Consider the following 18,375-nt stretch of genomic DNA (forward strand, 5'->3'; position numbering starts at 1 on the left):
ATCTTTACAAAGGTCTGTTTATCCATGGATGGAAGCCTGTTTTTGCCTTTGAAAGTGGGAACCATCGTAAGTGAAACTGACTCGTATTGTTGGAACTACATGTACATTCAAGTCACATAGTGGAGCATGTATTTTGCAGATTCTGTCTGCCACTGTTAATGTGATATGGAAGCAGATCTTGTATGAAAGGTGGGCCAAAGATGCCCTTATAAGTGCTTCAAATGGTGTTTTGTTCAAACAGGTTAGCACTCATAATAGGTTCCACTTTGGGCACAGCACCAGTGTTTTTGGCCATGTAAAATCAAAGTTGGAGAAGAGGTCGGATAAGTCTTTGTTTTGTCCGATATCCTCTCTTCCATGATGGCAAAAGGTGTCAGTAATCATGGAGCAGTAACCTTTGATTGCACTTGGGGCTAATGTTTTCTTGTCAAAGAGCCTTTGGAGGAAGTTAGCTAAATCAGGTAAAGATGCCTTTAGTTGTATAATTTGCTCAGAGTGGGGGGCCTTCTTGCCCGTGTGATTCTCTCCATGACTGATTGTGAGAACTGTTTATTTTTGAGGTTCTGTTTAATGTGATCCAAACGTACAGGTTTAGTAGGTCTAGGCCAGGGTGAAACAACTGCTATCATGGTTGTCTGAGTATTTTCCATGGAATTTCCATTGTGAGGTTGATGAGCCATTATTTCACAACTTCTCCCATGTGAGTGGTGCAATGAGGATGTGGTGACACCAATTTTCTTGCTTTTTCTATTACCTTTGGAATCAGAGGTATTGGAGGGTTTTCATATGATTCCATGCTGTTCTAATCTATGGATAGCACATCAACTGCCCAGGCTTTGAGATCTTTGATGAGACAAAGGTTGGGAGCTTGGTATTCCACCTTGTCACAAACAGGTCCGCCAATGATCAGTGCATATCTGAGTGAAAACAGGGATCGAGAGACCATTCCATCAGCTGATTGCTCTGGGACAAAGAAATCTGCTATTACATTTAGACATTCAGGAAAATGATGAACTTGGATTTGGATTTGTTGTTGATGGCCCCACTTAATAAAGTCCCACACCAATATGCAAAGGACTGGGAACTTGGTTCTGCCTTGAAGATTCCTTTTCCAGTTAAATATTCCTGCCACCAGTGAAAGGCTTTAAAAATGGCCTTTATCTCAAGGATATTGATATGTAGATGCCAGTCCTGGGAAGACCACACTCCTCTAGCTTCCTGAAAAAACAGCAGGTGTGCCACACCAGCCTTCTATACTTCCATACAGATTATGATCTCTGGTGATTGTATTTGCAGAGTCATACAAACTGAGAGCCAAGTTAGGTCATTCCATGTCTGCAGAAAGTACCTCATATTTGTGCAGATGGGAAGAGGCTGGTCAAGTGGACAAGCTTTTGGCCTCCATTTGGATGGAGGAATCATTTGTAATTGGTACATCTAAAGGTGACCTAGGATGATGAGATCTGCTGACATGATAAGCAAGCCTAAAAGACAAAGGAATTCCCATGCAGAGATTCCCATGAGAGTAAGATAGCCATCAGGGTCCTGATTTTTAATACCCATTCCTGAGGAAGACATACTCTGTTTACCTGTGTGTTGAATTCCAAACCTAGATGAACAAATTGTCAATATGGTACTTGGTCAAATTTGTCCTTATTGATAAAGGAACCCAGATTTGGAAGCAGTGTAACAAGGGTTACCATAATACTGTGTTCTAATACATAACTGATATTTTACAGAATGTTGTCCAGTTTACTTTAAGTTGCCACCATGTGGAATGTCCATACATGAGCCATAACACAGTTCATGTAATGAGTGAAGACCCAGAGAATGATGTTGAGTCCATAAGCAAATAACAGGAACTTCTAGGAAGCCTTCTGAGCAGGGTTGTAAAGATAAGTGTCTTTTAAGTCCACAATGATTGTGAAATCTCCCTCTTGAACAACATCCCAAATGTGCCATGGTATTTCCATTGAGAACCAAGGAGTATGAATGAATTGACTGAGGGCACTTCAGTTGATGACAGAGTGCAGAGTGCAGTTTGCCTTTAAGACCGAGAAAAATCTGGAATAAAATCCCTGGGAATTTATATTTCGAACAATTTCTACCACCCTTTTCTAAAGAAGTAATTTGTTTCTTACTGCAAGGTGGTGGCTTTGAATGGGTCTGTTGGAATGTTTGTAGTTGATGGGACTCAACAGAGGATGATGTGTTTTGAAAGTGATGCAGAGTCCCTCAGAAACCATCTGTTATGTCCAATGATCGTTATGGCAAATCTTGTCCCATTTGGCAGGAAAGAATTGAAACCCTCTTCCTGCTGGGATATGTGGAAAGAATGGTGTGGGGAGAGATGGAGGCAGTAGTGTAGAGAAATTTTGGCATAAATGATCACTACTTCCCCGTCTTTTGTCCACTTTTGTTTGAGAGAACTGTAGTTTTTTATGTATGGAAATATGATAGGACAATTTGTCAGAGGTTGGTGTTTGTGTCATGTCCCTTGGTTCCTTTTTAAGGTTTCCCAAAATGTCCCTGTATCAGTGTTGCATTTGAGGGGAGGGAAATTTTGCTTCCTTAGTGGCGTGTGTGCATACTTTGGCAATCTAGCCATCAAGACGTAGATGTGAAGATAAGAGTTGTGATTGTAGCTTGGCCTTACAATGACCCTTAAGGAAGGTGGAGAGCATTGTATCTGATTCTGCTAATTGCAAATTTGCAGCTGCCGTTACAGCATTGGCTCATGTATGTTAAGCAGCTCTGTTCAAGACCTGGGCCATTCTGATGGTTACCTCCCATGCATGTACCATGGAAATTGGAACAAGAGATGATGAGCTCTGTTCCACCTGAGTCATGGATACCAAGTCCAACATAGAGCCCATGGCTCATGCATTGCTTACCAACTGTTGAGTGTCATTGAAAGATGTTTGATCCAAGGAATAGAGTAAGTTTTGACAGCCCCAAAGCTGTTATGTCCCATCAGCTATTGGGGTGTCCAAATGAAACACTGCTGTATGGCAAACTGCCAATGAAAACTTGATGGAAGGCATCTTTGTGAGAAAATGAGACAGTTAATGCTTGGGTCTTGTAGTTGATGATGTGAACAGTTCAAAATGTCTGTGATTCTGCCAGACTGTGGAAGTAATTTGAAGTTGGATTCTGCCTTTTTAGTGACAAGATCAACAGATGCTGGAACTCTGGTCCAGATGGTTGATAAGGTAGGAGGAGGCAGAACTGTGAAGGTAAAAAGCAGAAAACTTCGTCAGTGGAAGCTATAAAAGCTGAGTCTTCCCTAAAACATAATGTAATCAAGAAGTGATGAAGAAGCCTGAGAGCAAGTATCATCATCTTTTCTTGCAGAAGATGAGGCTGATGTCTCTCGAGTAACCTTAGAAGGAGCTGGCAAAGAGTGTCAAGGTCTGCCGTTGACAAAACTTATAGAGTGCTCTGAAGTTGAAATGGTGATTTCCAATCAGTCACTGATTAAAGAGTCCTTTCCACTAACCAAGGGTCAAGAGAACTGAGAGATGGCATCTGTCAGAAGCTGAGGTACTAAGCCAGCATCGTAAATGGAGAGTGTTGTGAGGCTGTAAGTGAGTTAGAATGATCACCATAATTGCCTGTATACACTGGGTTTGACAGACTGGATGACAGATTGATTTCTGGGAACTTATTGTGTTGAGGTCTTTGTCCCTGAAGATCGCTTGTAGTAGGCCTAGACTAGTCAAAACAGAAATGGTCTATGCTTGTTTGGAAGACATCATCTTAGTCATAAAGTTGGGATGGGTTATGGGATGTTTGAGTCACGTGAACAGTTACTGTATTCGATGAGCATGAGAATATCATTTTGCTCATTCCCTCACTGTTTATTATCATGAGCTGTAGAGTGGAACCCTAAGGAGGCAAGTCCTATATGTATTGCCAGCAATGAGGAGCCCTCTGGTGGCAACATAGGTGCCAAGGTTGTCTCTGAATGTATAGATTTCAGGCATTTTGTAACTGTAGAGTCCTTTCTGAGTTATCTCCCTTATCTGCCAAAAACTTCCATACTGAGGGCATGTCAGCATGTAGGCTTAAAGTGTTTTCGTTCTTAGTTGTGCATTTCTATGCTCTGCCCATGGTCTAATCTGTTGGACAAATAGATATATATAAACCTGCACCTGTCTCTTATTATTAAACACAAAGTTAGTACAGAGCTATGCCTTAGAGCATTACCTGGAAAATAGCAGACAAACTTAATAAAACTATAAAGCGTCTATATAAATACCAAAATAATTCACCATACTACCTGTGAGAGGCTCCAGGATGACCCATACAGGTAAATGCAATGAAGTGTGGCATCTGGATGCTAAATGTATTAGCAGACAAAACATACCTGTATGTAGCCAGCCATTGTGGAATTGTACATATTAAGAGTTTTCTATTGGTCTCAGGGACTTGTATAAACATAATTAATAGTACAGCCCAAACTTATTGTGAAGCTGCATAGGCTACCTGTGCATGTACCTAAGTACAATTAAATCTGTAAAGATGGTAAAGTGTTGAAAACTGCAAAGACACAACTCTGCCAACATAGAAAGAAAGTTGTTGTTGTCATGGGGTTTAACGCCATTTTTCAGCACACAATAGGCTATACATGGCGGCCAGTATTAATGGTGGAGGAAGAACCCGGGAAAACCCTGGAAAGAACCACCAACCCACGAGAAGCTACTGGCAAGCTTTCTCACATACCCACATTGACTGAATCCAAGACTTGAACCGGTGCAGACAGAGGTGAGATGGCAGTGAAAGAAAAGGTAGAAATTGTTGTTGTTGTTGTAGGGTTTAATGCCATTTTTCAGCACAAGATAAGCTATACATGGCAGCCAGTATTAATGGTGGAGGAAGAACCCAGGAAATCCCTGGAAAGAACCACCGACCCTCGAGAAGCTACTGGCAAGCTTTCTCACATACCCACATTGGCCGAATCCGAGACTCGAACCTACGCAGACAGAGGTGAGATGGCAGTGATCCGTAACGAAGAGTGCTTTAGACCACTTGGCCACTCAGGGCCCCTAAAGGTAGAAATAGAGTATAATTTCCTTGTGAACTGAGAACTTGTATTTGCCAGAGCTGATTCTGGCTTTGCAAGGTCTCTCATGGTGAAAGTGTGCTTCTCAGCAGGAGTGGAAGTAGTAACTGGGATATTCATGGGTTTTGCCATCAATCCCTATATCAAGGGGAGATCACTCTGCCCAACAGCCATCTAGGTGGGCAGATAACTTTTATCTCTTTTAGTTAAAATTATTATCTGGGAGGGCTGGATTTGCAAGTTAGTAGGATTTCTCCAAAGGTGTTATGATTGGGTAACATTATTTAAAGAAGAAATTGCATGGTTTCATTTTACAATGTTGAACAGAATATTTAAGATGCAACATTTTGACACTTATGTGAACATTATGATACAGGTATTGTAATGCATGAAAAAATAATACTTGTTACATTATATTAAGTCTCAAATATCACTTAACACATTAACCCCTAACGATGAGTTAACGTGGCAGGAGCTCTGTATCGTCATGGAATTTCTAGTTGCACTATAAAATACAGAGGGAAAAACCTCATTTTTTGGCCCCGTTTTTATTCTACCCAAAATTGGCCCGTGGTCGGGATCCGATTTTGTGTCCGGATTTTATACTTTTTGGTCTCAGATCTAAGGCAAACCGGTATGAACTGCAAACAGACAGATGAACCTTTGCAAAAAGTAGGATAAGATGGGCATTTGGAATAAAAAAAGTAAGGGCTCCATTTAGCACACACCCCCCCCCCAAGAAAAAAAAACAAGAACTCCAACTTTTACCCTTCTGCTCATGCATGAGCCAAATAGCCAATGAAAAACAATGTTTCTAACACAACTAGGCAGTATGTTATTGAAAGATCACCTGGGATTTGGTGTTTTTGGATCTATTCAGAAATAGCTTTCAAAATGTGTTTCCTACTCGAATTTCAGGCGAAAACAACAAAAACTTCCAGGGGTTAATATGTTAATGTGCCCTCACTGGAGATTATGACAAAACTGGCCATAGCATAAATAAAGTCTGATACATTACTTTATGATACAAGACATTCCTTCAGGCTGACTACTGATGTTATGTTTGACTTACCTGGGTCCTGTATGCCATGTACATAGAGCTCCACCCTCTCATACCCTCCCCGCTGTGTTGATGACAATGCACTGGTTGCTGATGTAATGGATATGGTATCTAAATCCTTCTCTTTATCCATCCCAGAATCCATACATCTCCATCCTCCAGATGAAGAATCTAAGAAGAGTTGAAAAAATGTGCTGTAGAACTGTAATTTACATAAAAATTAGTGTTCTTCTAGGTAATATGTGTGTACATGTGGTATGTAATATTGTACAAGTCACCAATACCATATAAAATAGATATCTACAAGTGATATTCTTGAGATTTCACTTGTTTCCATTATATACATCTTAACATTTTTAAATCATGCTTGAAAAAGGTACTAGCAAGATGACTTTAATATTTTAACCAACACAGAATGATTCATCTTTCATCAGTTTCTAACATGCAACAACATAAAAAACAACCAGGCATGCCTGCCTTTTTTCAGCAGAGCTGAGAAGAATAAGCATGCATTAGATAAAAATAATGCTCAGGTGAATATTGGTGATTAGCTGGGTTACTGGAAATATACACTTAAGTGTGAACTTGGGCTGAAAACAATTCAACATTGCATGGTGTTAGCTTCTTATGTTTACAATAGTGAAGTCATCAAAACTTCATAAGAACAGATATGACCATCTATCTAAATAAGTCCTGAAAAGATTTTCAAGACGGTTGCTATAATGGGCATCAGATCAGCACCATCTTCTTTTAGGGCCAACTAGACATCATAAGGAACTTTTGTGCAAACATCCCAACTCAAAATGACATTCTTTTCAGAAGAAGTAGCTAAAACATGGTTTTCAAGATATCTGCCATGAATGTCATATTGGATTTCATATGGGCACAATTTTCTTTTAGGACCAGCAAACCTCACAGAAGTATTTTAGCAACAAAAAAAAAAAACCTTGCTGAACGGACCCTTCATTCAGGAGGAGTAGCTGCTGTGATGGCCCTATTTGGAGGTCTGAATAACACCCTTTTCATTCAAGAAGTAGTTATCCTTAGAATGAATGTGTGTGTAAAGTTTCACTGCTATCTCCCATTTATTTTTGGTGCAGTGATAACAAATTGGTGCTAATGGATAGAAAGACAATGAATGATAGACAAGAGACAACAGGTCATGTTACAAGTTCTTCCAGTCTGTGACAAGTAGAGGTGAAACTTAAATTACTGAAGAGGGACTTCAGTAAAGCTCAAAAAGACCCAAAATATCCAGAATCTCTATTTACCCCAGACCATTAAAACAAGAGTCCCTTGAACGGATTAAAGTTGTAATGATCAAAAAAGAATTTCCAGGCATCTGCAATAAGCACGGGGGCAGGTTGTATCCTTATATTATTTGTACCTGCTGAGTACTGCAACCATCACTGATATCATTTATTGACTCCAATATACTACAGTTGTTAAGAAAAATATTTTCTTACATGACTTTTTTAACATGAGATACCAGTAAGTATGATACAAATTTTATTACTATTGTCCTTGTCCTTTAACCTTATATCATCAACAGAAGATCACTGAAACCTGCCTCAGAAATTGTAAAGAAATAACCACTTGCTAAGTATGTTTAAATTTATAATAAACATTTTTTTGCAGAATAAATGAAGTGGTATCATTCAAGGTTTTCGTCAGATATATTTAAAAACTTCGTTTGATAAAAATTCATTCAAATTCATATTACCGTATTTCATGTTATTTTTCGTACCCTTTAATTTTTTGTACACCATCAAGCCATAAAATAATAATTAATTCTATTATATTTTTTCATACAGAAACTTTAACATTCTTTTGGTCATCCTATTATTTTTCATACACAAAACGATCTACTGTGAAGATTTACTTTTGCCAAAGTGATAAAAAAAGTATGGCCCATTAAATTTTACAACTAAGAATAAGAGATAAAATCATTGTTTTAGTTGCATTTTTATTTACCTATTATTTTTATTTTATTTTGTTAAAATTGAAGACAGGTTCCCATTTCAAACAGATTTAAAAATATGCCAAAGTTCGATTTAGGAACATCAAATGACCAGGGTATTGTTTTGCTAAACAGGTTATGAGTAATAATAATAATGAGGACTTTGTATAGCGCCTAATCTTTAGAAGCTCTAAGTGTTTTACAACATCAGACAACATCTATAACATAAAAAACATATATAATGATATGATTACAAGAAACAAACACCATGAAATTAGAAAACATAAAAAAACATGCTGAAAATATTTACGGTAGGAAACATTATTAGGTCTTCAAGTTTGTTCTTGCAGTCGAAATAAGTGAGTTTTAAGAGCCCTCTTGAATGGGATCACTGTAACTTTGTGTCTAAGTTCAGTGGGAAATTCATTCCACATTGCTGGGCCCTGGTATGCAAAAGAAGACTGTCCATATGACTTCATTTTCATAGTGGGAATAATGAGTATACAATTGTCAGAAGAGGAGTGTAAGTATCTTGCTGGTGTGTACACATGGGTGAGGTCGGATAGGTATGTTGGACTGGAGTACGTCAGTGAAATGTAGCACAGAGAACAAATTTTGTGTTTGATTCTGGATCGAATGGATAGCCAGTGTAGGTACGGTACAGAGCAGCGGGGAGGTGTGCTCTGATTGTGGCACTCTAAGGATGATCCAAGCAGCTGTGTTTTGAACTTTTTGAAGTTTCTGGAGTAGATATTGAGATGAACCAGACAGAATTGAGTTACAATAGTCCAGTCTTGAAAGTACTAATGAACACACAAGTGTTTTAGTGGCATCAACTGAAAGATATTTGCGAATGGAGCTGATGCGTCTCAGCTCAAGATATGCAGCCTTGCATATGTTCAATGACATGTTGGTGCAATGTGTTGTTGTTGTTGTGGGGTTTAACGCCATTTTTCAGCACACGATTGGCTATTCATGGTGGCCAGTATTAATGGTGGAGGAAGAACCCGGGAAAACCCCGGAAAGAACCACCGACCCAAGAGAAGCTACTGGCAAGCTTTCTCACATACCCGCATTGGCCGAATCCGTGGTGCAATGTGAGAGTACTGTCGAGAGTAACACATAGGTTTCATACTGACCATATGAATTTAATGTTGGGTGTTGCTGATATTTATTGTTTGAGGTAAAGGATGTGAATGAGAAAGTCTTTGTGTTGTGATCAGAATGGCCTCAGTTTTATCATCATTCGTCTGCAGCTTGTTACATGTCATCCATGATTTCACATCAGAAATGCACCTCTGTCCACCTTGGATGGTAGCATCAACTTCAGCTGGGTGGCTAGATTTGTATATTTAGGTGTCATCAGCGTACAATTGGTGAGACACTGGATGATGATCTATGACAGAGTAGTGAGTAACTTTGGGCATGTTCTTAACTGAGGCATCGAATAGTGAAATGGGAGATTCACGCAATATAACAATCGTTGTTTATTGTTGTTGTTGTTGAAGGGTTTAATGCCATTTTTCAGCACACGATAGGCTATACATGGCAGCCAGTAGTAATGGTGGAGGAAGAACCTGGGAAAACCCTGGAAAGAACCACCGACCCACGAGAAGCTACTGGAAGCTTTCTCACATACCCACGTTGGCTGAATCCAAGACTCAAACCCATGCAGACAGAGGTGAGATGGCAATGATCCGTAATGGAGAGCGCCTTAGACCACCTGGCCACTCGGGGCACCCTAATCATTGTTTAAAATCATGCATGTAGGTCAATGATAATTTCTTTCTTTTATTATTGTATTTCACTACATATTTTTGTTTTTATTTGCATCACGTTTCAAATGGCGTCAGAAAAAAATGCTGATGTATCACTCAGATAAGCAAAACGACCAATTTATTCTTTGCTAAGTAAATTTGGTATAATTCCATGAGAAATATAAATATTTGTTTCATCAATGAAACACAAACCCAAATTATCTGTTATCTTCGCGTAAATGTGTCTCCGAGCATCTAATAATGAAAAAGACAAAAAAAACTAAAGACGTATTCACCAATTATAAGTGTGTAGAAAGCTCTTTGCTCAGCTTATTCAGAAAGGGCAACTGTTTTGTTAACTGAGAATCTATTCACATTCATTTTATTGCCCTTCTTTGTCTTTTGTATTGGTGAGAAAATATAACGATTGATGCATTTGTTCTGTTGTTGTCATTACAATATATAGCGCTATTCATTAACAGCTGGACAACATCATTAACGAGTGCCCTTGATTATGTCAGTCGGTGTAACAAATAAACGTGCGCATTTAAAAATGAGTTCAGAAGCCATTTGAGTTTATTTATCCAGTAAAAATAATATCTCAGTACAGGAAGACGCAAAGACCACAGACCATTGGGCAATTAATCTTATTGTCTCAATATAGTAATGCAGTAAAAACTATAAAAACCCAGTTAGTTTTAATCATAAATGCAAAAGTCATTGACTCTGTGAGTTCCATATATATATAGTTAATATCTTCAAAGATCTTGGTCTGTTCGTGCTTGGGCATGTCTTCATTATTAAGTTTCTTCAAACCCCTGCCAAAGGGAGAGACTTTTATCCAACCACCACCTAAATGCACTGAGCCACCAAACAAAAGGCAGAAAATTGCACCTGAATGGCCCGGAAAAGACAAAGGTGAAATCCATCTCCTGTCTGTTACTTCAGTTACCAAGATCGCCAATGTAAAAGACGATGCTGAACTGCACAAATCAAATACTGATGCAGCAGGTAATGCCATCATACCCAAAGATACTGTTGCAAAGGCGCCCATTGTTGCTGACAAATTTCCTAAGCCTGCAGTAGACAAGCTGGACTACAGCAAAGATATGAGGGATATAAGCCAGTTTCCTGGTACTGCAAAGTCACCAGTAAGAGGAAAGTATAAGAAATGGGACATCAACGATAAAATAAGAATTGTTGAGGAGGCAAAACTATGTGGAATAAGGCCTATAGCTGCAAAGTACCACCTTACACCAAGTACTTTATCAAGCTGGATGAAAATGGATTTTTCGAAAAATATTCAAAGGACAAAATAAGGATCTATCCCAGGTGCCGGTCAACCCTTGACGTATTTGCACGAGAAGGAGCAGGAAATTTTATCCTGGTTACTCTGTATGCGTGACCATCACGTGCCTGTAACAATTGAGATGTTACAAAATTATGCTACTGCAGTTATTCAGCAGGAAAATCTAAAGTTTCAGGGCTCAAGAGGATGGGTTGATGGATTTTTCAAGTGAAATGGACTTGCACTGAGGTGTAGAACTTCAATATCTCAAAAACTACCTCGAGATCTAGAGGAAAATATAGACTGCTTTACAAGATATATAAGAAGGCTGTGGGAGGATGAGGAATTTGATGAACATTTAACTGGAAATATGGCCAAATACCAGTGTATTTCAACTTGGTTCCAGGGTAGATAATTGATAAAATCGGAACAAGAGAGGTACGTATTTGAGGTACCGGCAGTGACAAGTGCCATTTAACTTGTGTACTGACATGCCTGGCATCTGGTGACTTGTTGCCACCCACGATAATCTTTCAGGGAAAAAGAAACTTTAAAAATCTAAAAATCCCAAAAGGGAGTTGTTGTGAAAGTTCAACAAAAAGCATGGATGGATGAACACCTAATGTTGGATTATACTGATGAAGTTTGGAAAGTACACACAAAGCACGCACCTTCTCTCCTAGCGTTGGATTCATTCCATGGCCATTTGACTGATGGAGTGAAAAACTAAAAGAAAAAATCCAGAACAACAATGGCAGTAATCCCCAGTAGATGCACAAGTAAACTACAGCCACTGGATGTATATCTAAATAAGCCTTTCAAGGGACTGCTGCAGAAAAAATGGTCAACGTACATGAAGGACCAGGCTTCCAAAAATATTGCAACCAGGAAAGCTGGTGAGGAGGCAACAGAAAAAATTCCAGCCCCTTCAAAGCAGCAGATGATTGACTGGATTTTTGAAGCCAGTGAAGAATTAAAGAAGAAAAAGGACATGATGATCAGTAGCTTCAAAGTTACTGGTCTTTCAAATGTAGTAAATGGTAGAGAGGACCACTACATAAGGAGTGACAATGCAGATCCATTGGAAAGTGTTTCTAGTGATGAAGAATGTGAATGGTTTGAGGGTTTTGAGCTGGAAGACTTGTAAAACTCTTGAAAATTATGAATGTTTCATTGCATCATGTTTTTGCATTTGTTTTGTGCATTCGTCCAACATTGGATCACAAATTATATCCTTGAAAATAACATGTTGTGTTTAAAATACAAAAATATTTTTTATACACGTTGCTTTGTTGTTCTCTCTCTCTTAAATTCATTTGCCTTTTTTTCTTCAACTTGCTTCAGAACAAGTATCAGTAGATTAATATTGTTCTTGAGCTAATAGGCTTGTCGTACATATTTTCAATACCCCATGGGTAGCCTCATTTCCCTACATAAAGCCTCCTTAATTTGATCTGTAGAGGTGAATCTGGTCTTCAACCCAGTATTTACTAGAAAAGACCAAGGTAAAGGCCAAAAATATTTAATCAGCATGTATATTACGTCTGCATAGCCATGTGGCACAGTGACAGTGGATCTCATAATTACACACAAAATGATTTATTTATTTAGGTTTTAATTGCCAATGGAATATAGTAGTGCCCTTGTAGTGTTTACATAAAGAATAACAACTGACAGGTAACTGAACAATAAAGAGTATTCTCCCTCTCTCTCTCTCTCTCTTGACTGATTTGAGAGCAGAATGAGACCGGATTTGTACATAAGTTTTGTACGTTAGGTTGTTGAGTGTCTTGTGTTCCACAGGCCTTGTCCGGGTATGATCTCTTTATTTTTCATACACGGTTATTACCCTAAAAGGATAAATCTTTATTTTGCATATAATTTTTCGTACACTAAGATTAATAATTATTTTTTCATGTACGAAAAATAACATGAAATACCTTATGCTCACAAGCCAGTACATTTAATACCCTGGATCAAGACCTTTGACCTGAAAATCAATGTCAGAGTGCATGCTATCAACTTGTTCAGTGGAACGAAACTAATATAAAAGTCTGGTAAAAATTAACATGTATAGTAGTACAACACTGTGTTCATAAGCTGTATAAAAAAATGCAAGCAATGATTTTATACCTGATCCCAAGATAAATTTTATCTAGTTTCCTGAACTCTTTGATAAAAGTGTGGATATGTTGGTGACCAGATCTGCACAATTTTGATTCAGAACCAATTATATGATTTGTATAGGTTACAACTTCTACCACAGAAAGTAGTCACTCAAGACAGGTGGTCTCTAATAGCAGAGCAGGGTGAGAAGATCTCTCATTATTACAATACCGGCATTGTGTTGGTTTTTACAACTGAAAAGAAAACAATAAAAACCACCGAACTGACTATATATGTCTATGACTGCTCCCTTTTCAACAAGGAATGGTTAATTGTAAAGGGATTTACGTGACTTTGGTACTACAAAGGCAATTAATAATAGATTTTAATCTGGTTTATGATAAGCAGTATATGAAATTATGTGACTTTAACACTACAATGACAATCAATAATGGATTTTAATCTGGTTTATGATAAGCAGTATATGAAATTATGTGACTTTAACACTACAATGACAATTAATAATGGACTTTAATCTGGTTTATGATAAGCAGTATATGAAATTATGTGACTTTAACACTACAATGACAATTAATAATGGACTTTAATCTGGTTTATGATAAGCAGTATATGAAATTATGTGACTTTAACACTACAATGACAATTAATAATGGACTTTAATCTGGTTTATGATAAGCAGTATATGAAATTATGTGACTTTAACACTACAATGACAATTAATAATGGACTTTAATCTGGTTTATGATAAGCAGTATATGAAATTATGTGACTTTAACACTACAATGACAATTAATAATGGACTTTAATCTGGTTTATGATAAGCAGTATATGAAATTATGTGACTTTAACACTACAATGACAATTAATAATGGACTTTAATCTGGTTTATGATAAGCAGTATATGAAATTATGTGACTTTAACACTACAATGACAATTAATAATGGACTTTAATCTGGTTTATGATAAGCAGTATATGAAATTATGTGACTTTAGCACTACAATGACAATTAATAATGGACTTTAATCTGGTTTATGATAAGTTGTATATGAAATTATGTGACTTTAACACTACAATGACAATTAATAATGGACTTTAATCTGGTTTATGATAAGCAGTATATGAAATTATGTGACTTTAACACTACAATGACAATTAATAATGGATTTTAATCTGGTTTATGATAAGCAGTATATGAAATTATGTGACTTTAACACTACAATGACAATTAATAATGGACTTTAATCTGGTTTATGATAAGCAGTATATGAAATTATGTGACTTTAACACTACAATGACAATTAATAATGGACTTTAATCTGGTTTATGATAAGCAGTATATGAAATTATGTGACTTTAACACTACAATGACAATTAATAATGGACTTTAATCTGGTTTATGATAAGCAGTATATGAAATTATGTGACTTTAACACTACAATGACAATTAATAATGGACTTTAATCTGGTTTATGATAAGCAGTATATGAAATTATGTGACTTTAACACTACAATGACAATTAATAATGGACTTTAATCTGGTTTATGATAAGCAGTATATGAAATTATGTGACTTTAACACTACAATGACAATTAATAATGGACTTTAATCTGGTTTATGATAAGTTGTATATGAAATTATGTGACTTTAGCACTACAATGACAATTAACAATGGATTTTAATCTGGTTTATGATAAGCAGTATATGAAATTATGTGACTTTAGCACTACAATGACAATTAATAACATACATTAACATCAGCTATCATTATCAGTCTCTCTTATACAGTTTAATTACCATATTCACTGATAGTCACCTTTACATTAACATTAGCTATCATCATCAGTCTCTCTTATACAGTTTAATTACCATATTCACTGATAGTCACCTTTACATTAACATTAGCTATCATCATCAGTCTCTCTTATACAGAGTTTAATTACCATATTCAGTGACAGTCACCTTTACATTAACATCAGCTATCATCATCAGTCTCTCTTATAAGAGTTTAATTATTTTTGTTCAGTGTCAATTTCACTCAAAATTGCAAAAACAATTAATTTTGGGAGCACCTATGTAAGATACAATTTAACTGCTTCTTTTGATCTCAATGGTGTGGACAGAGCAGCACATAAATTTGAATAATCACAGTATTAAATAAAATATATACTCACATATAAGTCAAGTCAAACTGCAAACAACAAAGATCCTAATCTGCCATAGCATAATATGCCTACAGATCAGAGTCTTTGTTGTTTGCACTACTGATTACTCCTAACAAACTGCAAAGACCAAAATCTGCCAGTGCATTATGCTTGGTCTGTGCAGTTTGCAGTTGAACTCAAATTAAAAGCGAGTATAATATACAGTAGTCACTTAATCTTTGATAAATGATCTGCCAAACCATAAACAAAGAATGAAATTATTTAGGTGTTTCCTGGCATGGAATGCACGTATACTATTAAATTCACCAAAATCAAACCTTTCTAATTCAGAAATGATTTTAAATTCGCTTCATGCTGTATATCTTAAACTATTTGGCAACCATAATGGAAAGGGTATTAAATAAATATAAAACTGCATTCTACTTCAATTGGGAGAAAGAATTAAAATTTTATTGCACATGAATATGTCTTTGCCTGACATCTTCAATGTACCCCTATACATCAAAATCAGAACAAAATACACAAGGGTTTGTGTGCATACAGACATACACAATTACCATTGTCTTTACCTGATATCTTGAATGCACCCCTATACATCAAAATCAGAACAAAATACACAAGGGTTTGTGTGCATACAGACATATATTTACACAATTACCATTGTCTTTGCCTGACATCTTGAATGTACCCCTATACATCAAAATCAGAACAAAATACACAAGGGTTTGTGTGCATACAGACATATATTTAAACACTTACCATTGTCTTTGCCTGACATCTTCAATGTACCCTTATACCACATCAAAATCAGAACAAAATACACATGGGTTTGTGTGCATACAGACATATATTTAAACAATTACCATTCATCTCATCTAAGCTGACAGTAGACAGCTGTCTAGAAGAGCTGCAAGTTTCCTTTAATCTGGAAGAAAAAACTTACACTTTATAAAAACCCATAGCATGTTCAATAAAATCAGTGACATCTGCCTGTTAGTATCAAGAGTATATTCATGACTTTCCTATATGTTTCAAGTGGCAATGAATGAAAACTCCATAGCTGAATTCTTCAACTAACAATCTAAGGATTCAACTGATATTGGCAGAAAAAAGCCATTGAGGCAAATATTAACAAGGTAACAATTCTAAATATTTTATAATACCAAATTTTAAAATATTTTTCTTGTTCTTAATGACTTTTAAGGGTCATGACTATTCTACAACTTTTCCAAGATTTTTGTGATCAATGAAACTAGGGATTAAAATAATAAAGGAAAGAAACATTACAAATGTACATTTAACATCAAATACAACACATTTAAACATACATGGTACCCAGGGAAGGCAGCTTTTAAAAATATATGCCAGGGTACTTTGTTTTCATAGAGTACATATTAAAATGATAATAAATTATAAAATTGCATCTATGGGCGAGTACCCCATATTAAAAGTGCCTTCCTTGAGTCCCAGGTATGTTTTACTGGAACAGCCCTGACTAACAGACATGAGGTGACTGAACAAAGTCAGTATGATATACACAATGCATTGTGAAAATAACTAATCTGTATATTTTAGGTACAATACAGTGTAAAATAACTAATCTGTGTGATATTTTAGCCACAACACACTTGCAAAATAACTGTTTTAAGGAACATTTAATATTAGATCAATATATTCTGACAAACAGCCAAAATACAATAATTTTTATTTGTCAGCAATCCAAAGCAGTACAAACTGAATGCAAACAATGCAATGATCAAACAGCAAGAACCACTTCCAGCTGAAATTAACAAGAGATCAAAGTAAATATTGATTGTCACCTAAAATCTAACAAGATTCCTGCATAAGCTTTAATGACAGAATAATTGAATATCCATTTCCTCTTATTGCTAGCTGATTGTACAATGTACAAAATCTAGGCAAGCTCCTTTCAATCTATAAGAATAAGCTGGTGTTTTGACAGATATGTTGTATGTCATGTTAAGCAATCAAAAATGCTGAAAACGACACCATTTTTTTTAGGAAACAAATACTTATGTCATACTTGGACTAAAAAAAGATGTTTCCATAATTTGCTTTACATATTAACAACATAAAATCCTTTCAAAATGAACAGGGCATGATTTTGTGGATTATTATTTAAACCTAATGCTCTTGACTAGTCCTATACCAAATGAAATTATCTTCCAAATGGATTAAGCCTAACTTGATAATTAAACTTTGCAGGTAAGTATTATACAATTACGATTAGTTCACCGCCACCCCAATAACTACATTAGCACAGCAGCAATAATTTATGTGCTGCTATCACATTGATATATTTATCAGTCAGGAGGAAGGAAGGATTACCTCAACAACTTGGGTATAGAGAACAAATGCACTTACCCAGTGAGAGAATCTTAGAGTTGGCAACATTAAGAACCTAACCCCTCTGACTCCAGATGAGCACCCCATCCCAAATCTGATGTACTGGTGTACAGAAAGCATTTGGGATCTGGGTTGTGAACTGGGGAGATCCAAATTAGTCAAAACTGAGTAGGTCCTTGCAGTCTCCAGTTTGCTAGAACAGAAACTAGAGCAACTACAAGGAAGTCTCCTTAGAGGAACTAAGTCTGCCGAGTACAGAGTTTCCATGGACAAAAGGTGAACTAATGATGAGGTCATTTCCAGAAAAGCCATTATTATAGCCAGAGGAACACAAACCGTCCCTAGGTTGGCAGGAAAATTCATCTTCACATATATGAAGTCCTGAGATGGGAAGAGAGTTGACTTCTCTAGGTTGGGAATAACACCAAGATGAGTCACACTGACCAACTAAAGGAGAGCTCTTTCTGAAGAGAATCTCTGAAAATTATTGGTGAGAGAGAGGGTGTGCACATGACATGATGTCTTCACTATGATCTCTTGTAAGCACTAAAGTGAGCTGGAGACAATGACTGCTCCTTTAAGAGCA

General features: G+C 36.7%; 1 protein-coding gene across 4 annotated transcripts in view; it reads right to left on the reverse strand.

Annotated features, from left to right (window-relative positions):
- The window catches only part of LOC149807091 (KICSTOR complex protein SZT2-like), a 338,108-nt gene that overhangs the window by 92,178 nt on the left and 227,555 nt on the right, over nucleotides 1-18,375 (reverse strand). For all 4 annotated transcript variants that reach the window (XM_089961812.1, XM_089961821.1, XM_089961796.1 and 1 more), the window contains 2 exons: nucleotides 16,286-16,347; nucleotides 6,138-6,296 (listed from right to left, as the gene is read on the reverse strand). In XM_089961812.1, the coding sequence (XP_089817938.1) occupies nucleotides 6,138-6,296; nucleotides 16,286-16,347 (221 nt within the window). The remainder of the gene's footprint in view (nucleotides 1-6,137; nucleotides 6,297-16,285; nucleotides 16,348-18,375) is intronic.

Source organism: Sinohyriopsis cumingii, chromosome 1 (genome assembly GCF_028554795.1).
Source record: "Sinohyriopsis cumingii isolate HCF-2022 chromosome 1, ASM2855479v2, whole genome shotgun sequence".
Lineage (NCBI taxonomy): Eukaryota > Metazoa > Mollusca > Bivalvia > Unionida > Unionidae > Sinohyriopsis > Sinohyriopsis cumingii.